At 46.5% G+C, this 21,784-nt stretch overlaps 1 protein-coding gene across 2 annotated transcripts in view; it reads left to right on the forward strand.

The window, feature by feature from the left end:
* Nucleotides 1–19,392, forward strand: part of PPP1R1A (protein phosphatase 1 regulatory inhibitor subunit 1A) — an 83,352-nt gene extending 63,960 nt beyond the window's left edge. The window contains exons 3-7 of one of the 2 annotated variants that reach the window (XM_066617798.1): nt 9,115–9,152; nt 9,303–9,366; nt 14,238–14,441; nt 17,551–17,677; nt 19,213–19,392. In XM_066617798.1, the coding sequence (XP_066473895.1) occupies nt 9,115–9,152; nt 9,303–9,366; nt 14,238–14,441; nt 17,551–17,677; nt 19,213–19,216 (437 nt within the window). In that variant the 3' untranslated portion in view covers nt 19,217–19,392. Of the gene's footprint in view, nt 1–9,114; nt 9,153–9,302; nt 9,367–14,237; nt 14,442–17,550; nt 17,682–19,212 lie in introns of those variants that run through there. The other variant, XM_066617799.1, reaches the window with a different exon arrangement.
* The last annotated feature ends 2,392 nt before the right edge of the window (nt 19,393–21,784 follow it).

Genomic DNA, 21,784 nt, shown 5'->3' on the forward strand with positions numbered 1-21,784 from the left:
TTCAGGCGGCAAATTAGGATCCTGTTCTCAGGGGTAGCAGGTATTAGGCCTGGGGATAGGTGAGGCTGTGCACAGTTGGCTGGATGTAAGTGGGCAGGAAAGGGAGATTGTGATCAGGGAGCCAAGAAGGCACAAGGTTTCTAGCTCTAGCTACTCTGTCTGGTTGTTTTTTTTAGATTTGTATTGTACCTTCCATTTAAAAAAAAAAAAAAAGGCTTGAAGGCAGCTCACAGTTGAAATGATAAAATAATAACCAATCTGTGAAATAGCAGCAATTTAAAATCAATCAGACACAATAGCTACAAATAGAGGAGGCAGACTTCAAATCCTTGCCACCTAGGGCTCAAGGGCCTCATGAAATAGAAATGTGTTTATGGCTGTCTTAGAAAGGGGCTGAGGCGGGCACAGATCTGGCTTTGGAGGGTTGTGTAGAAGGGGAATTCTGCCAGCTGCAGGCTCTCTTGTCTCTGCACTACTGTGATTTTGGCAACCATAAAGAGGATAATGAGGGCCAAGAAATGGCGGGGGCCAGGCGGGGGGGGGAGAAGGAGCAAGTTTCCTATATTGAATTAACCAGCCAGTTCCTTGGCCACAGGAGTCTTGTTTCCATTTGCACAATGAGCCTGTCTGTACAAAAAAATGAGAGATTGTTTCCCAAGCACAGATCCCACAGAGAGCTCAGCAAAATGTGCTGGACACTCCAGCGAGTACAGCCGCCGTCTGGTGGCAAGGGCTGGCCATGTTTCTCAAAGACAACCCAGATTGTGCCATGTGCCGAAGCCAGCTCAGATGGGCATCCTTTCATTTCGCTGCCTCACTACAAACAAGTTGGGTCATAACACTTTGCCTTTGGGGAGTGGTCTGCACATGCACCTGATATGCTCAGCGCTTGATGATGGGTCCTTGAATGTGTGAACCAATGCCATCTGTACTGTGCCGGGGGCAATTAGGCCTCAGACACTGACAGGATCATGCACATCCCAGCCACTCAGGCGGCAAAGCTCTTGGGCATAAAAGGATCCACTGCTATAAAAAAGAGGCATTTCTCAATTGCGCGAGGAATAAAGTCTAACAGGGTAGAAGGAGGAACCTGATGGTCAGGCTAAGGTTCTGGAGAGGCCCCAGGGGTCTGGGAGCCAAAAATGCAGAAACCCCAAAGGATCTCAGCATCAGATGCGCTAGCCAGATCCTATTTCCCTCTTCCTGGCCCTGACCCAGCACTTAGGTCTCTTCAGACTTGCAACAGCTAAAGAGCTGGCAAAAGTCCAAGGAGAGGCATTGAGGACCAGGTGGCCTATAGAAAGGTAAGTAAAAATATTCTTTACTTACCTCACTTGGGCTGTCTGGTTTCTTTCCGGCCCACAGCATGCAGCATGCACTCTGTGGTGCTGCACACTTCAGGCTGGCAGGGATAGGATTAGCCTGTAAATCCCTTTAGGACTGCATCCTGAAAGTCTAAGTGGATAAGAAACCTAATTGATCTGTTGAATCGTAGACCTCATGTATATCAGATATAAATATATGAAACAGCCTGTCACATCCGCCACTGGAATGGATGTCTCCCACAGGGAAGGAAGAGGGGTATCAAAGGGGTTACCTGTGGACATGATGGAGACTCAGTGTACAGACCGCAATGTCATAACAGTGCAAGAAAAGGTATTTATTGAACAAGGGGTCTCTTCCCCTGGTTACTTCACTTGGTAGGGCAGATCAGAAACAAAGGAGTTAAGGCCTCCTAGGCCTGACAGGTTCAGGGAGGAAGGGGCTTTGGCACCAATGTGAACAGTCCTTGGTCAGTCCAACTTAGTCCAGGTACAGGAGAGGGAAGGCAGTGGGGTCGGAGGGGTTGTATTCTCCCCTGGCGAACTTCCATGACAGATGAGTCAGAAGGTCCCCAGTGATTTCAGAATCAAAGGGTTCTCGGGGGCTTTCTGATTCTGTGTGACTTCCAGGCAGTCCACCTGTCTCTCTGGGGCCATGGCCAGTCCGGCACTTGAGGGGGTGGGGCAATGCAGGCAGACATGGTAGTGATCCCCACAGTGCTCTCTGATGCTCTTTTTCACCGCTGAGGGTTGATTATGGGGAAACTCCTCTCAGTCGAACCACCGTCTCCTCCCTAGTCTGGGACTTTTATGGTCACAGGGACCAGTGCATCTGAGTGGCCTGGCGCAGGTAGGGCTGATCACTCAGCCTGCTGGCTGCCTCTCCCCAGGATTAGTCCCAGTTCCTCGCAGGTCAGTCGACTTGGCCTGACATAGCCTTATATCAGATCAGGCCTATCTAATGCAGCATCATTCACACTGACGAGTATCAGCTATCCAAGATAACAGTCTTTTCCAGCCCACCCAGAGATGTCAGAGATTCAGCCTGGGACTCTTTGCGTGCAACACAGATGCTTTGTCACTGAGCTGTAGTCCTTCCCTACTATGAAAGAGAAAGCATTCTCTCTAAGCAGGGCATCTTCAAATGATCGTAAGGCTTGAGGGAGCCAGGTATCTGCCGGAAGTGTGTTTTGGACACTGGTCAGAAATGGACATTCTGATCATGCAGATTTTGTTTGCCTCCCAGTGCAAGATCATCTGCACAACCTAGGCAGGCCTGCTTTTAAATGCCTTCTTGCAACTATCGCGCTCCAAGAGAGACTGTTGAACATTTCCATGCATTGCATCAACAGAAATTATCTTTTTAAAATAAATCATATATATTACTTTAATGATTAGCAGTGGGAGTGCAGTGAAATACTTTTGGCTGCATAAATTTCCAGTGCTTTATTCCAGTCTGAGCAGCTTCTTGGAGCTGACGGGTGAACCCAGCTCATTTTGTTCATAATTGTTTGGTCTCATTTGAAGCCATAATGCTCTTTTAGAAACACAATGAAGAGGTATTTCGTGTGTGTGTGTGTGTGTGTGTGAGACTTTATTTTTAATCCCCTGGCAAGGAAGTCTCTGCACTCCCAAGTCTTAGCATGAAAAGAGAAAGCAGCCGCAACAGAAGATACACTTTGTCAGCAAAGCAAATATTTCCTTCTTGGAAAGATGGAAAGTGACACAAGTATTGGTTAGTGTGGCTAGAGCACCCGTACCCCTGAACTTCACTGGCTGCCTCAGTTGGGTCCCAAGAGACTGGGACTACTCATCTATGAGGCCAACTGAAGCTGTCACATCAGATAACAGATTGGTGGGGGGGGGGGGCACTGTTTTCCGTCCATCTTCTTGCCTCCTCTGTTCCTGCTCCTCCTCCCGTTCCCTGAACTGGAAAAAGAAGAGGAATGTGGAGGGGAGGGGAGTGCAGAGTCAAGACATTGTAGAGTGGTAGGAGTACAGGCTGGCGCATCATGAGAAAACGGAGGGTCAGCTTTTGGCATGCCACCTCAGATGTCAGAAGGTCTTGGGCTAGCTCTTCCAAGAGACTTCAGCTCCTCCCGGCCACTTTTTGAAACTGATTCTGGTTCCAAAGGGATCCACAGACACAGGAGTCAGCAAAGAAAATAACATCAGTAACTTCCAAAGCAATGTGTGATCTCCCCAGTGTTCCTGGATCCTCTCAGAGGGCAGAGCTCCTTTTGGATAGCTGATGGGGGCTTCAGTGAGGCTTGGGCTGGCTCACCTTGCTTAAATCAACTGGAGCGGTTTGCTTTGCAAAAATCGTTTTGGCGGCATGTCTCCTTGATTTTGTGGCCTACGTGGTTTGCGTCTGTGGTGGCCTACATGGATCTTTGAATACCTTTTAGGTGGCTGTGATCGCCAAACATCGGGTCAAGCTATATGGCCTGTTTTTTGCACTCCCAGTTTTGTTGCTCTGAGTGCTCCACTTCAAGGCCACTTTTGTGCCTTTAATTCTATATAGGCTGCTCAGAAATTTTGGGTACATTCACTATAGTAAGTTGCAACCTCCTCCTCCAGCTCTGTTAGCACCATAGCTCTTGCCAAAGAAGGCATCTGTAATCCTAAAAGGAGAGAGGATTGTGTACCTGGTGGAGATAGGTGATAAGGATAACATACGAGATGTTATCGTAAATGGATGTGGACAAGTGTTAAATGGGAACCTTACCAGTTGAGGAAGCTTGACTGGTTGGTATATTTTCATCCACGACAATCTTGGCATTAAAATTGCACTTTGGAATATCACCAGTCTCATAAATTGGATGATAGGAAAACGGTTGAATTTGATTCTGGTTTTTCTATAGATATATTATCTATTTTAAGACTGGTATTAACATCTTACTGCTTACGTCTTACTGCTCTGGTTTTAGTGAAAATTTGAAGTGCATTTCCAAGGCCTCTGGCAGACTTTGTAAAGACTTTTGAAGCTCAGGGAGGTGGTGCACGGCCTCAGAAAGGCACTCCCCTGATGCCCCCCCAGTCATGGCACCCGGGGCAGTTCCCCCCGCTCTCCCTTAGCTATGCTACTGGCTAAGTTAAAAGTTAGTTCACTGGTTTCAAAGGTAAGACAGAGGAAAAAGACAGAGACCCATGGTAGATATGCATACTTGCTGCAGAATTTAGCTAGTTACATTGTTTTTGTTTTAATTGCTTTGTTGGTTTCAAGGCTGTCAAACATTTGTGGCTGCCAATTGTCATGTGCTAGGCTGATATAATTTTTTTCCAGATGTATCAATTTGGAGAACAAAATTCTGCCTTGACTGAGTTTCAAATATACGTATTATAGAGCAGATCTCATCTATATCCTATCTAACGCCTCATAAGCAAAAGTCTCTGTGGCACAAATCTGGCTGCGTGACAAAAGTCACACGTGCGCACCACATATGCACCGGTATCGTGCTCTGATTGTGGTTGCAGCAATTTTTTTTAACATCATAGCCTGACACAAACCAGCCTCCCCCTCTCCTTCTGTTGGCAGGCACCGCATTTGATCTTCAAATGGAGCAGAGATAATTTAAGAGCCAAGGATTCTATATTTCTCTTTGTGCATTCCAAACCATCCCTTCCACCAGCCACCACAGTAGAGAAGAAGAAAATGTGTTTGTTAAATGGGGAGAAAATTAAGAGTACACCACCATACGCAGCTACCATCCCAGCATGTATGAATATTGAATGCTGCTCTGAGCCTCCTATATTAGCATAATATGAAGTTAGATCTCAGATGGAACATGCAGATAGGTGGAGGGTCTTGCTTTCTAAGCAGCAATTAACAACACAAAAGCTCAACGCAGATCACTGATGCTCAGAGGATGACGGCAAAGGCAGATATAACGTTTTTAGTGTAGTGAGGTTGCGTTGGATGTGCCCTTGCCCTGTTCAGTCCAAACGCAAGTTTTCTTCTTTAGGGCTGAGCTGGGGGGGGGAGCTATCCCAGTTCTGAAAGTATGCACAAAATATAGTCTGCAGTGCTAGGTAAACTAGCACTTGTGATATCACCAAAATGGCTTCCATCTCTGCCCACAATTTCTAGAGCAGTTTTACCACCATTAACAAAATGGTTTCCCTGCTTTTTAATGTTTGTTGTAATAAACTGAAGGATTAACGGATAAAGGGATTAACATAATCTTAAAAAGAAAAATTCAAAAGGCAGACAGCCCATCTGAAGTGTTGAGGGAGAGCCCAAACTGAAAATTTGGTTCACGGTTGGATTTGCTGTGGCACAAATCTATTGCGTTGGTCGCAAAGTTGTACAGAAGCCAGGTTCGCACTGCAGGGTAAAGTAGCGGCTGTCTCTTCTCTTTAAATATTGATAATTTGTCTTCACCTTCATGACTGACCTTCATAGGATAGGGCGGGAGTAAGACAGGGACTGTCCAGATAGCCAGAGTTGACCCAACTGCTACCTCTTAAAGCAGGAACCGCTCTCATCTCTCCGTTGTACACTGTATGTACAATCTCCGGGTGCCATTGTATGTATCAGAATTTAGTCTCTCTTCCCCTGGAAGGGATGAGATGATTCTGCTGCTTCCCTTGCAGGTTAGTGTAACAGCGCACTCTCAGCGTGTCCTAAGGAGCCCTGTTTGCCAGATGTTCAGGGTTGCAAAGACTGTGTTAAAATTCATTGATTCATAACAAGTCAGCCCGCGTCTCTCACCAAAGGTATATTTGCCATTGACTCTCTCTGCTGAAAGCTGACAGGGGAGCTGTTTTTGCTGAACCAAAAATGCGCAATTCAAATGGTTGTTAAATGGGTCATGCCAACTCCCAGTTTGGGTTAAACCCCTCCTTGTGTACTCTCCCTCTTCAGTTTGCAATCTATGTGAAGTTTAGTAGTTTGGTGAGCTACTGATGGAGAAAACCAGCAGTTGGAGCTGGGGGAAAAAAGAGGGCTTTTAGGGTATTTTTTGAATGGTGTCTGGCCTGCTGAAATCAAGGAGGGAGCCTGGTAGTCCAGGAGGATTCTAGTTCCCATAGCAACACCCTGTTATGTTTCCTGGGTGACAGAGATGCTCCAAATTAGGTACCCTTTGCAGAATGTGAAATACAGAGGTCTGTACCCAATGTTTGTCTGTTTAGTGTTTGAGAGAAAGTAGTGCTGGGGGGGGATATTTCCTGTGACCCTCTTAATGATGAGAATATTCACCATTTTTAAGCTTGTCCGTTGCTATGGTTTCCCTGCCACTTTGGCTCCATTCTATAAATTAGGTCATCTTCTCCCTGGGAAAGGTTAAATGGGGCAGTCCCAACCAATCTGGGGTCATGTCACAGATGTGATGAAAGTGGATTGATTCGTAGACAGTCAGAGTTGGGTATGTTTTGGCGTCACCAAAACATTTGGCAAATGAAACTGCTTTCATGCTCAGTGGCCGAGCACCTCTTTTGGCATGGCCTTAGAATATATGTAGCTGTAAAATTGCTTGGTCATAAAGAGGGAGAAGAAGCCTTTTGGTTTCTGTTGATCTTTGTTGGAAGCAAAAGCAATGCGTTGTCAGCTCTGTGGGTTGGCTTATCCACGGGTTCACAGTTATGTTTTATAACCGGTACTCTTTGCCCAAGAGGACTCCTGGAAAGGGTTACTTTGAATTGACCCCTGCTCAAGCGTCTTTAAAGGCAGCTTGGTTTGTAGAAATTAAGAGCCTATAATGCTTGTCTCCATGAAAGGAGTGGCTGGTTTCTGCAAGTCAAGCAGCTGTTAAAGGTACAGGAGCAGGCTAGCCTGTATTTGTTTGGTTGGTTGGCAACCCCATTTCTGAAACCGAAGCACAGCAAAATACAACAGTAAAAAATTGTAAAGGGTGCAATCTTAACTGCACCCTGGGCTGGCACAAGTCTCTTGTGCCGGCCCAGGAGGTTCGTAAATGTGCTGTAATGCGCATTTGCACCCCTGTGCAAGTCGGCTGGGTCAGCATGCCAGCCTACAGAGGCCACATCCAGCCTCCATGCCGATGGGATGCAGTAGGTCCGTGCCAGCCGAGCTTGACTGGTGTGGGGATCTGGGGTGTGTGTGGGGAGGGCAGGGAGGAGGCCTTCTGGCCCGGGGTGAGGGTGGGCAGTGGGTGTTCCGTGGGCGGGCAGGCAGGAAGCAGGCTCCTGGCCTGCCTGTTCCAGCGCTTTAGGATTGCACCCTTAATCTATTAAAAAGGAGTAATTACATCTGTTAGAAAGTCAAGGAGCCACTCCACTGTAACCAAAGAACAAAAGGATTCCACATGATGCTCCCTGACAGGCCTGGGAGGTCTCTAGAGCAAGGGTGCCCAAAGTTTTTGGCAGGAGGGCCACATCATCTCTCTGACACTCTGTCGGGTGCAGAATTCATTTACATTTCAAATTTGAATAAATTTACATAAATGAATATATTAAAGATGAACTTATATGAATGAATGACAGTCTTGCAATAGCTCAAGGCCTATAAAAGGCCTTGCACAAAGCAAGGCTGGCCTTTCCTTTGCTGCTGCTACTGCATCACAGACGTGAAACAACAAGCAGTGGAGGGAGCCCTCATCCCACAGTTCACGGCAGAGGCCAAACATTTCCCGTCATGCTGAGAGCAGTTGCATCGGGCCAGTGTGGGCTCCAACAAATCTACAGAGGGCCAGAGGCTCACTGGAGGCTAGGGGCTCCCTGAGGGCCGCATAGAAAGGCCTTAAGGGCCACAAGTGGCCCCAGCGCCGGGTTTTGGGCACCCTTGCTCTAGAGCATGTGATCTAATCTCTTCTTGTATAACACCAGAGCTACCTGGTGGTGATATTCCATGACCCCAGTGCCACATTATTAAGCTGCAGGATCACAAAAATGGCCTCAGGGAATATCTGAAGCTGCCTCTGTGGAGAATGTGTGAGTTACATGCTACAATTCTCTACAGAAATACTTTCCTGGGAGACAGTTGAACATGTTACAAAGAAGCTCCAAGCAAGACATTGAGCAGCCCTACATGCCACACTCCTCAGGAAAAGATTTCTGGGTTTTCCATAGTTGTGTGCAGGCACCACTTGTTTTACTTTATTATTATTATTATTATTGGCAGTATTTATATACCAATTTTCAATGAAAAGTTCACATAGGGGTTATGTTTGTAAAAATCAGTGCATATTTCAAAAACACACAAATTAAAAATCAAAAGGAACACATGGAAAGCTGCTGCACATTCAGCAACACCAGGAATTTATCACGTTATTTTGAACATTAGCACACATAAATTAGGTTTTAGCCCTAATTTTGAAAGTGCATTGTTTGAAAAAAGTGTAAATTAAACCCACATAAAATGAGAGGTGCCTGTTCATGCAGGTGTGAAATAGTGCAGACTCAGTGCTAACAAAATTCAGAGGGGGCTGAAACTTGGTGATGGGCACTTGCTTCGTATGCAGGAGATCCCAAGTTCCCTGGCATCTCCAGGTACAGGTAGGAAAGACTCCTGCCTGGAAGCCTGGAGAGCAACTGCCAGCCAGTGTAGACAGAGCACACAGAGCTCGATGAACCCATGTGCTGACTTGGTAGAAGGCAGCTTTCTGTGCTAAGCTAACAGAATTGATTACCATTACCTGGTTCGGGTAATGGTGAAGAATGAACATTTTTCATAAATCTCTTGTAACTTCTATTGATGGTTAGGATAAAGTAGCTTTCCTTGAGCTGCCCAAACCATTGATCGCATCAGAATGAGACCTGTGATGGTTCCCTTTGGTTAACCTGTTGCTGCTTTTCTTTGTCTCTCCGCATGTGAATCTCCTCCGCTCAGAAATTGACGAAGACCGGCTCCCCAACCCTCTGCTCAAGGTATGTGCCATGGCCCCATTTCTCACTGCAAACATCTTGTTTTATTCCTGGCCTGCCAAGATCCTGATTCAGCCTGGCGGAGCATTTCCTCCTTCAGTGCTTTGTATGGAACCTTCTTAGGATCTTCATCTTTTTTCCCCCTCTTTGCAGCCAGGTCTGACAATGTCTCCACGGCAGAGGAAGAAGGTCTCCCGCACCACCCCTACCATGAAAGGTAATAGCATGTCCAGAAAAGGCACACATTGATGATGTATAGGAGAAGGTGATCAACTCGCCAGTTCCCCACTAGCAAATGCATTTTAAAAAAATCTGTCAATAGCTACCAACCTTCTCTCTGGAGCCTGTAATAGAGTGAAGGCCCCCATTGACCTTGTGCCGACTTCAGAGTTGTTTAGAAGGCTATCTCGCTGCTTTCTGAGCCTTCAAAAGACTCCGTAAGATGTCAGGGAAATCCCGTTCTTTCCCATGCTCTAAAGAAGAGTGGGGACAAACCCAGAGAGGGAAGAAGGACAAGAGCTTTCCCCACAGTTGCAGTTGGCCTCAAAGGCACTTGAATCATCGCCAAAAGTGCCATATGACATTAAGGCAAGACTCCGATCCTGCTCCAGTATAGGGGATGGTGATGTCATTAAGCCATTTTTGCCCAACGTTGCATATACGCAACAGGGACCAAATGTGTACACCTATGGGCCAGACAGAAATGGGTTTAAAGACTGGTGTTTAATCTGAGCTAGACCTGTGTACAGTAGGGGCTCAATCCTAACCATGAGTTAGCTGGCGCAAGTCCCAAGCCTAGTAGGGTTGCAAGATTACGCCTCCTCGGGAGCAAGCCGCAGCAGCGCAGAGAAGTGCACTGGCTCACAGAGGTTGCATCCGGCCTCCGTGGTGGCTTGCAGGGCAAGCCTTGTGTTGGCCAAGCTGGGCTGATGCAAGGCTCTGGAGCGGGTGGGGAGGAGTGGGAGTGAGGGGTGGTTGGGCGGGTGGAGGGCGGTCCCAGGGGCAGGCAGGCAGGGAGCAGGAGGCGGGGCTGGGATCTGACATAACTGGATCCCACCCACCCTCCCCCATTCCCAAGCAGCGCAGAGTGGCTTCAAACCGCTGCGCTCTCCTCTGACTTGTGCCACCTCCTGAGGTGGTGCAAGTCCGAGGAGAGCCACAGGGGCTGCAGTGGCTTACCCAGTGGTAAGGGGAAGAGTTTTCCCTTATCTCTGGCTGAGTCACTTTGGCGCCCTATCTTGCGTTGGATATAGTGCAAACCTCCTGGCTCGCCTGTTCCAGCGCAAGATGGATTGTACTTGACAGTGAGGCTGCAATAATCTCTTGAGCAATGCTATCCAGTCATCTTACTTGAAAAGAAAGAATATGGAAAGAGGTCTTCTCAGTGGCTGCTCATAACTTTAGCCTGGACTTGTTACAGAACTAGATTCCAGGGCATTGTTCTGAGGGCAACTAGGTGAGGCCAATGTCTGGACGGGTGACCACTTGTGGGGATGGCCCAGTATGATTCACCATCCATCCCTGACTTGTTATCACACACATCCTCCCCACAAAAATAAAAGAAGATCACATAGAAGATGACAATTCCTAACTCCTCACTCCTTCGTGCGCAATCCTTTTCAGCTAAACAGGAAGTGCAGGATGCACTGAGCTCCCAACATGTCCTGCACTTCCTTTTTTAGTTAAAGGTACTAAGCAAGGAAGAAATGAGATGAGTGGACAAGGAAGCACCTTCTGTGTGATCTTTTTTTTTCATGTGTGAACAGTGGCAACGGTGATTAGAACAGTGTTCTAAATCCCAGCCTGCCTATGTAAACCGCCTTGGATTAAAGTCTGAGGAGAAATCTGATGACCAAAGAAAGGCAGTATATAAATACCTGTATAAATAAATAAATAAATTGCCCAACCTGCCCACTTTCACTTTCTTCCTTTTTTCAGTCTCTTTAGACAAATCAGGAAGCTTCTGTTTTGTCTATTGCAACTGTGTGAGGAAGGAGCAAGGGAAGTGGGTAGAGAAGCAAATCACTGCCTTCCAGTCTACTTCGGGAAATGAACTGCTGGGCTCCATCTGAGGCAGACTTGGAGTGCACCTCAAATTTGCTTGTCACTCCCCCCCCCCTTAGCACGAGCTGTATCATCTGCTTCATAGATGGGTTATCCATGCCACTTGGTATTCCCAAGGACGTCACCTTGAATTTCATGTTCAAAGTTGGGCTAGAAATGTAATAAATGAATAAAGCAATGTGACTCTTGCTTGTATCCCCTGCAAGTGACTTTGTCCTGTTTGCAATCTCCCCTGCCTCTTTAAAAAAACGAGATTCAACTCCATTTCCTCTGAAATGGCAGCCAGCGCATTTTCCTTTCACATTTATCTGCTAGGACTGCAATGCTTAATCGGTTGATTCACACTAGGACCTCAACCAAAGAATTCTCAGCAGCTTGGCAGAACTGTCACAGTTTCATCCAAGAAGCTCTGAAAAGTGACTGGATTGGTGTAGTGTAGGCACTTTACATCTGTGGTTTTTGACTGACCAATCCTATCCAACTTCACAGCACCTGTGCAGCTGCACTGCAGCCCCAAGGTAAAGGAACAAATGTTCCCATACCTTAAGGAGGCCTCTGTGACTGCCTCCCCACCACAGGATGCAGTGCACGCCCCATCGGCATGGCTGCACCGGCACTGGAAAATTGGATAGGATTGGGCCTGGAGGCCACAATCCCTCTTGGGTGTATACTGGCCATTACCAGGTAAGAGAGGTTAATAGCTGTTTTCCCCACGCAGTCTCCCCTCCAACTGAGGGGCCAGCACACAATTTACTTGAAGATCATGAAAATTCCTGGATGATGCCATTAGTTGGAGAGGATGGGGAAATGGATGGGTGCCAGCTCTTATTCTGGGTGATGGCCAGTAAACGTGCTGGAAAGGATCAGTCAGTGATTAGAGATGGTTGGCAATCTTCAGTCTCGAAAGACTATGGTATAAGCCTACAGCACCCGGTATTCCCAGGTGGTCTCCCATCCAAGTATTAACCAGGCCTGGCCCTGCTTAGCTTCATGAGGCACTGATGTATAAAACACCTGTGCTGTATCTGCAAACAACTGTGTAACAATCATAGTACTTTTTCTCTGTAATAATCGTCATGGTACAATGTGTGGGCACAAGCCAGAGAGAGCAAGGAGGAAGGATAACTGCATTGGGTCTTGTGGCAGTCCCACTGTGTACAGATGTGTTGACACTGGAAGGGATTAGCCTGAAGATGTATTTACTTTCTTTGTATCCCTCCCTCTTTCACCAAGCAGCATGGAGTGACATACATGAGAGGCACCCCATTTTATTGTCCCAGCCACTTGGTGATGTAGTTTTAGACTGAGGGATGCCCAAGGTCACCCACCAAGCTTCATGGCCTAGTGGAAATCTTAAGTCAAGTTTTCCTGTGGTCTTTACACCATGGAGGTTCTCCAAAATCCTAAATAAAGACTTTGAAAGCACCCCACAAAACAACCAATGTGCTCAAAGATTTTACGTTTAAGAACCTCTTTACTTCTAATAAGGCCGTCTCGTCAAAAAGGGACAAGTGGAGTTTATGGGCCAGAACTTAAGGCCCCTTCCTGTTAATGGCACTGAAGATCTACAGATGGATGGATTGCTTTAAAGGTACACACATTGCCATGTGTCTTACTTGGCAGTACACCAGAAATGCCATCCTGTGATTAATGACATGCTTATTAAAAAGGCTTAGGATTTATCTTTAAATGAGTACCGTAGAACGATTGGGCTGGGAGGTACCTTCAAAGGTCATCTAATCCATTCCATTCCCCAACTGGACTTAAGCAGGCCCAGCTGTACGGCAGAAGCCCCTGACAGATGTTTCTCCCAGCCTATTTTTGTCAACATCCAATCATGGCAGAGTTCCAGAATGTCCAACTCTTTCGGCTGATTGACTCACTTGAAAATAAAAGTAATGCATCTTTAGGACTGCACCAGTTTAGGCTGTAGGTGGGGATTGTGTATTTGAATGAAAAATCCTTGCATGCAGAAAAGTAGCTCAGCAGGCTCAAATCTAGTCTTTGTTCTGATATCTATATACAGTACAATGAGGATTTTTCATTTGCACAGAGATACAGTCCCCCATCTGCTGTCTAACATGGTCATTTACCATGTGATTATTCTGAATGTGTGGATTGGTCCAAGATGTCATAATTACAGTTTGCAACCTGTTCTCTTTTCCCCCAACCTGCTCTCTCCCACCATCTGACTTCTTCCATCATATTGAACATGTCCAGACAGTCCAGTCTTTCCTCATGAACCAGCATTAAACTGCTTTAACTTTTCTGTTGCTCCACATTATTTATGTATTTTATTTTTCACATTTTTATATCACGCTTTCTCTAAGGAGCTCTGGGTGATGTATATCATGCCCCCCTCCCTTTTGTCCTCACAACAACCCTGTGAGGTAGGTGAGGCTGAGAGATAGTAACTGGTCCAAAGTCACCCAAAACACTTCATGCCTAAGTGGGAATGCGAACCTGTTGGGACTGGCCTCTGGCACTTAGGCTGGATCCTAACCCCCCCCCCCATGTGAGCAGGCTAGTGCCATGCTATAGAGGGCTGCTCAGATTTGTGCCAGTGATTTTGCTGGCACAGATCTGAGTAGCCCCATTGAGGGGCTGCCGCAAGATATGGGGTAGAGGGAAATAAATCCCCTTCTTCCAAGTTCCGCAGGATCAGTCTCAAACCCTGCACCCCATACAGCACAGGCCAGCCGGCTTGCCTGTTCCATCACAGGATAGGATTGGCCTGTTAGTTGCATCATTGGCAAACGGGATCCCTCCCCCACCCAACACACACACACTATACATAGGAACAGAAGCAAAGCAAGGGTGCAGTTAAAGTCCCATCCGGTTTATTCCTTGTTTCCAAGTCACCTGCAGCTATTGCCTATAGGAAGTTGAATGTTTCTCAGTGAAGGAGAGCAACTATAAATTTACTACTGAACTTTCACTTTTGAAAACATGGGAGTTGTGCCCAAGGAGCTGCCCCTCTCATCAGCCCCAGGGCTTTTCATGCTCCTTTTTTCTTTCTTTCAGAGCTCCAGCTGATGGTCGAACACCATCTCTGCAAGCAACAGGGAGACGAGGAGGATGTGAGCACTGGGAGTCAGGAGCCACATAGTCCAAGCTGCTGTCCTCATGCCAACTCAGAACCAGGCCACAGTCCTGGAAGTTGCCCTTTGGCACAAGCCCATGCCCAGCTGGAGTCCCAGAAGGACGAGCACTCCAGCCTGGAGGAACGTGAGTTTGCACCCATCACTGTGGGGGAGGGAAATCTTTGCTAGCCAGGCTCTAGTTTGCAGAATAATCGCCCCAAATTAAGTTGAATATTTGTATTGCTCATGGTAGGTGACGACGACCCCACATATGTGTTCTACACTAGGGACTTTTTTTGCCTTGCATGATCATCACAATGTATAGCACAGTCCTTCAGATGTCATTGTGGCGGGGGGGGGGGGATTGCTGTGATGTTGGATCTGTGTGTACCATGCACCCTTCTTCCCATGCTGGGCTCTTGGGCTCATAAGGAGAGCAAACAGTGGCCTCCAGTGGCCATAGGTGACAATGACAGCAAAGCTGTTCTTGAGTAAAGTCAGCCGCTGAGGAAGGTTCATCAAGGAATTTCAAGCCTACCGCCTGCTTGCTGCTGCTAAGAACAGCCCAACTGGCCTGTGTGTATCTGTGCAGGACTTGCCTCAGAGGGAAGCATTTTGATCCCTTCTTCTCTTGATGAATAATTCATCTGGGACGGCCTTTTAACAAGCGCTGCCCAAGCCCCTTGTCAAATATTCATGGGGCGAGCATGTCCTGCAAAGTGGAGCACTCAGAAGATTGGCTCAGAGTAGCTACAGAAACCCCCTTTGATGTTTCACAGGAGGAGGAGGAAGGTGGGTGCTCTTGCTCTATGTGATTAAGAGAACAAAGGATTCCAAGTAGGTCAGTAGTGGGCCAAAAACGCAATGACCGAACTCCGCCAAAGGGGGTTTTGCAGGGCTGAGTTCAAATAATGCACCTTTTCTTCTTTTCTACATGGCTGTGACCCTCAGCAAGTTTGTTGTTGTTCAAGCAGGCATCCTAACAACAAAAACATTTCAGCGTGGCAGTTAAAATAGATGGAGGGCTGGCAAGCTAAGTGCTGACTAGGCTGCCAGTATGGCCTGCTTCCACCGCATTTTGGGAAGAGAGCTGCTACCTTCCTCTGTATGGAGGAAGCAACAGACACAAATGAATGGCTTATTGGCCAGGTTGATCTTCTCTGCATTCCAAGGGAACACCTGGCCACCAGCCACTCTTGTGAAGAAGAAGAAAGATGTGGCAGGCATTTGCACATGACTGATGGGGTGGCTTTTTCTGGCTTTGACTGGTTAGGGTTGGGCTGGAGGCAGGCCATGTATACATGAGTGGCTTAAGGTGGGTGGGTGTGCAAGACAGAATACAACCAAGCACCATTCTGTTTTAGCTCCCAGCTCCATGTGTCTCTTTGTCACAGCCAGATGTGCTATCAAGAAATTGTATTCTGCATAACAGGAGTGTATTGCATCACAGGGTGCACCTCCCCTTTCCCATCAGTTTAACCAAATGGCCAGGCTGCCATTTTAACTTTGATCTGAATAGATCTTGGGAGACGTGTTCTCAAAACGGTTAAGGAATGATGCACCCCAATGGTACATGGAGTGTCACCACTGTCAGTAGTACAGTTGGGATTGGCTTGACCTGGTGGGTCACTTGATGTACACGAGTCCTTGGCCAGTGCCTCACCTCTGACACTGCTCCTGTGCATTTGCACACACTTTCACACTCCTACTTTGACTCATGACCCTCGACATTCACCATTTCCACAAACAGCACACACATCTTCCTGCCCTTATACTTTAAGTAAGGTTTCTCTAAGCACCCTCAGACCCTGCTTCTCATCTCCTGCTCTTCATGTTTCTTCACAGATCCTCCACATTCCTACCATCTGTGTTTCTACACTCAGCCACCCGATTCCTTCCAACAATAAACAGGCTATGTCACTGTGCCTCAACCAAATCAACCTTAATTTGAAAGAGGGAACATTGAGTTTGAGACATGAGTGACTCACCCTTTCCAAACCTAGGGTGTCAGTCTTCCATGATCTTGCCAAAATTTGGTCAGTAGCTAGAGGAGGCAAGGAAACAACAAGCCAGCTTCTCGGCTACTATATAAAGCCAATGCGTGTGTCAGATTATATTATTTTAAATTGTATATATTGTATAGGACTATAAAGTTTATGATTAACATTAAGAGCCAGGCTAAATGTTATGCATACACGTTGTGTGTGTATGTTTTTGTGTATTTTTTTTCAAAATGGGGGAGGGGGAATGAGAGGATGAAACAGGGACTGTAGGAGGGCTTTAGTATTCTGTTCTAATCTCAGTTGAGCACCACAGGCATACCTTTTCCTTGGGGGGAGTTTCCATTGAAAACCAATGGAATTTTTTTTCTAATTTTAAAATAGTATGGGGGGGATGACAAAGTATTAAATACTTCCCTGCTCCCCACTGCAGTTCTGCCTCATTTTGTCCGTCCCCCCCACACACTATACTGAAAAAAATCCAAAAACGCACGAGGACACATTATAACATATAGTTCAACTTTGAGTATTAAATGTACCATTTCCTTTTTCACCCTCTCCATAACCACCTGCAATTCATTAAACCACTAACTCCCATATCATGTTTCAAAACCTAAAAACTTAGTAAGAGTGCTAACTAACCCATCTCACAGATGCACAGCTTAATTAACAAGATACTCTCCCTTATCTTTTTGGTCCACTTTTTTGTATTTACTCTTGTGGACACAGGTGTGGAGATTCCAGCACACACAGTGCCATTCCTCAAAGGCTTCCCTCTTACTTGAATGGAAGCTGAACATATACAAAGGAGGCATATTTGAAGCTGCCTCTGCCTAGGACATAAATGGGAGAGCACTCGCATGCTTAAGTTCTGAATGGGGAGGGTGCTTATGGATGATGATCATTTTCACAGTACTCTTGGGTACACATTGCTTGTGCCCTTCCTGTTATAGCCTCCAAAGCCTTCTTGAGCAATTACAACCAATTCCAAGCTTCTTGGTGCATATTCAGAGCTGGAAGTACTGTTTGCTTATTAAAAGTGACTCTCAAGTGGCATACTCTCCCCCAGTGACCCAGTTTAGGGAGCTTTCCCTAGAGTTCTTGACAGCCTTCCTTGGATTTATGAATATTGAATACTTGGGTATCTTCTGCTGTTGTCGCTGCTTCACTGTTCTTGTTGGAGAATAGATGGACCATCCCCCTGTCCTTCTCTCCCTATCTCCTCATGGACTTTTTGGTCTTTGTTTTGTGTAGAAGGAGGCGTCGTGGGCGCTTGCTGCACTGAGAGACCTGGGAATGCAAAGCCAGGCTTGACTTCAGAGGAGCAAGGGGTCCATATACCACCGGAGGACTCTGTGGGGAAGGAGAGGCTGGCGAAGGAGTAAGTCTGATTAAGCATCTTAAACTGAAACCTGAAGCACACTTAGTAAGAAGTAACCCTACTGAACTCTGCAGATGTTTCCTGGGTAAACAGGTATAGGATTAGGCTGCAAGGTAGATAAGGGAAAGGGGGAAAAGGGCAAGATCATTTCTAAGGAGTCAGACCACTGCAAGCACATTCCACTCCTCAAGGTTATAGCAGCCATATTGCAAAAGGAAGAAAGCCAGAGCCACAGTTGAATCAAATATTTGAAAGCAAAAGTAGTCAAATGTTTTTCCAGCTCTCCCCAAAATGCCCTCCCTCTGAGAACATTTACCTTAGCTGTATACAGGCCTGAGCTGCATTGGCTTCAATGCCTTTTTCCTTCACACCGTGATCCCAACCAGCCTGACTTCTATGTAGCAGATATATACTGAGACAATTGAGAAGAAAGGCAGTGCTTCCTGAATCAGTGTTGCCGTCACACTCAGTGGGGCTTCCAAACAGTTTGAGAACCACTACCTTACAGGATTCTGGCTGTGAGGTGGGTGATGAAGGAACTGCATGCGGCTTGACAGTCAATATGTTGCCCCCTCCCATCTAAAAAGGTAAACAGGCTCAAACCATAATGCAGTGCAGATCACCTGTGCATTAACAGGGATTCTTTCCATCTTCAAGGATGGGCCCACAGCAGTGGTAGAACATGCACTTAGCATGCAGAAGATCCCAGGTTCAATCTAGGTAGAGCTCCAAAAGATCTTTGTCTGAAGCAGAAACATGGCAGCCACCAGTGCTCTCTTATCACCCCTCTCACAATGGATGGATGGATGCAGCTGCGAGTCCTGAAGTGCTGCACCAGTGAAGCCCGTGCGTACATCTGTCAGTCAGTTATGCGAGTGTCTGTCTTCTTGGGTCAACGCTGGGTTGATAAAGTCTCCCCTGCGACTTCAATTAGTTTTCCTTTCAGCTCAAATTAGCTTATGTGAGATAGAACCGGGGAAGGGGAAAGTTCAGCTGCTTCACTCAGACCCCGATTAATTGAAGCTGAAAGCAATCGTCTTTGGCGGTGGCCTGCTGTCTAGAAAGAGAGCAGTGGCCCAGGCAAAGAAAGATACACAGAACTAGATATGGACCTGATGTGATCCTGGTACAACAGATGGATGGAGAGGGGCACACACAGTATTTTCATTGTGCATGAGAGCCAGGCATGCCTAGTCAGCTGTTTCCTGTACATAACCTTAACCTACGTCATCATGACCAGTATTCTCCAACCTCACAGTCTTGATGACTTTCTACACCTTTTCCTGTTCTAAGAGGGCCTTGTTTTAATGCTTGAGCATTGCACCAAGTATTTGGCTAGGTCTTCCCGGGGGGGGGGGGATCAGATGTGGCAAACAACCTTGACATTAAGCCATCCTTAGGTTACAACAAAGCCACTCCTGCAGAGTCCCCTTTTTCTATACAGCCGACTTTACTGGGGGTGCATGACTTTACCTCAATAAATGTCCTGGGGGGAACCTCTTCAAAGAACTCATTGGTTTGTTTTTTGTTCTCAGGTGACACTCAACAGCAGACATCAAGGTTGCATCCAAACACAGGCAGGGCTGATGCCTTCTTGATGGAATATCACACAGCTCTTTTTCTTTTTTTTAGATGATTGTGTTTTTTTAAGATTTCAATGGCTGTTCAGATGTTTGTAATGTATTCTTCCTCTCTTGTTTTTTTTCAAAGTTAAAAATGGCCCAAGGCTAGGGGTGGGGGGTGGGAAAGGGGTGTCTAGTCAACTGTGGATTTGGAATTAAGTCATAGCAAGGCTATATGAAGGAATGTTTTCAATTGAGTTGCTAAGGTCCTCCATCAGAGGTAGAGGAACCCCATCCATAGTTCTCCTACAGAACACAACCTGTGTTACTAGAGAGTGCAGGCTAGTGGCTCATGGAATTGAATACCTCTCTGTACTCTTCCCTATGCCCCAAAACCTTTTTAAAAAAAATCTAGTGTATTGGCATGGCTTTCTTCTTAACATGCCATTTTTCTATTGGGAGGGGAATTTTTGCCTTTGCATGAAGGGGTATTCAGTTCTATGCCCCCATGCCCTGCCTTCTAAAGTGGTGCAAGTCCAAAATAAGGTTATAACCTCACGAGGTGTGAGTAATCTAGTCCATGTGGACTGGAGGAATAGTTGTACCTACTTGGCCTCATTTTCTATACTGTTTGATGAGTCACCCCCCCCCCAACCTGTCTACTAATTTCTGAACCTTATATTTTTCCCCCACTGTAGGCACATGACCTACATTGGCTTGGGAGTCCATGCTGAGGAAAACCATCCCCCTTCCCCAGCATGCCTCAGAAATAAGGGCGGAAAGAGAAGGTGCAGATAGCACCCTAGCGCAGTGCACTCTGGGAACAGCTGCACCCAGAGGTGCCAGAGTTTTCTCTGGCCTTTTTCAGGTACAGTGAGGTAGACATTAGGGTGGTTGTTTCCCCCCTTGAAAACTACCAGTTCATTTCAGTTCCAGAAGACAGGCAGGATTGTAAAACTTTCCTCCTAGTTAAACAGAGGCTGGACAAATGAGAGATGGTGCTTGCCCTTTTCAGCCCCCCTCCAGCTGAGCAGCCACTCACTTTGTGAGTGGTGCCATAACAGCAGTGCCTTCCAGGAGCAAGCAACAGGGTTCCCTCCCTCCAAAGCAACCCATAGGCCTCAGCAGCGTGTGCACAATTGCCAACAGTTGTCGCACATGGAAAAATGGGTACACTGGTTTTTCTGGGATATGGGAGTAGCAGCCCTTTATAACATGGAAATGAGTGCCTGAACTATCTGCCTCTCTCTCTCTCTTCATGCTGGCCATGCTACCAGCATTCTCTCCTACAACAGAAGACATGATCAACACAGCTTAGATGAGAAAGGAAGGTGGAGTGGTGATGTAAGGGCTGCGTGAGAAATAGTTGCCCAGTGGCTTTTAAGCCGAAACTCTAATCTACGCCATTATGTCAATAATAATCATCCAGCCCTGGCTGCGTGAGAGAACAGAGGTCACCTACCTGGGCTTGTTAGTCAAATAATGTATCGCTGCATCATTGACACAGTTTTACATATCTGGACCACAATTCATGCCCATCACCACATGTGAACTCTGCTTCTTTATTAAATGGGTCATCTTTGCTTGGTTTGCGAGTTTCCCCAATGTTTGCCCAACCCCATTTTGAATAGTGCTGCTAAAGCTTTGGTGAAAACACCTCAGAGATGTTCAGTCTCTGCATTCAAAATGCTGTCCAGTATGTTCCTACTTTCTCGTTTGCAACTCTAGGTCAGCATCACATACTTCACTCTGTACTGCCGCACATCAGAGTTTGATCTGTATCATATATCGGAAGATGATTCATAAAGGCCACACATTGCTGAGACCAATGAATTTGGAGAAAACACCGTCTAGGCCTACACTCCTATCCCCACTTACCTGGGAGTAGGGCCCACTGCATTCAGTGGTACTTACATCTGAGTAGAAATGGTATTGTACACCTGGAGAATTATGACTCCATGCCCCAATATTCAGTGACTGAACATTGGCAGCGACTCAAGACTGACTCTTCCTCCATGACCATCACACCTCCAGCAGTGCTTGCTTGCAGTGGCCATTACCTTGTGTATCATACACTGTCCCTGGGAGCTACCAGCAGTCAAGACCACTTCATTCAAAACACACACACTTATTCTGGTCTGATGGCCTATGATAGCATTTTTCAACTAGTGTGCCACGGCCTACTGGTGTGTTGCAGGAATTTTTTGCTTTGGGGGGGGGGGGTGTCATTTATTAGTAGGACCATTGATGCATGCAAGTTCCCCATCAGCAACACAGTGTACCTTGTCAAAAAGCTGATGTCAATTTTACTGCCTTGTCAGTGTGCTCTGAGATGAAAAAAGGTTGAAAGTTCCTGGCCTATCATCCATTGCCTCATCACACCTGCTTCTTCCTATCATGTTTTATGAAACCCCAATACCATAAAGTTAAGAGTTTCCCCATCCCGAGATGAATTCTGTCCCAAGATTCATCCATTATGGATTAGGCATATGCATGTAGCATTAAGATACCCAAGCTATTCCCCATGGGCAGAATTTGCACTTCT

This window comes from Tiliqua scincoides, chromosome 2 (assembly GCF_035046505.1).
Source record: "Tiliqua scincoides isolate rTilSci1 chromosome 2, rTilSci1.hap2, whole genome shotgun sequence".
NCBI lineage: Eukaryota > Metazoa > Chordata > Lepidosauria > Squamata > Scincidae > Tiliqua > Tiliqua scincoides.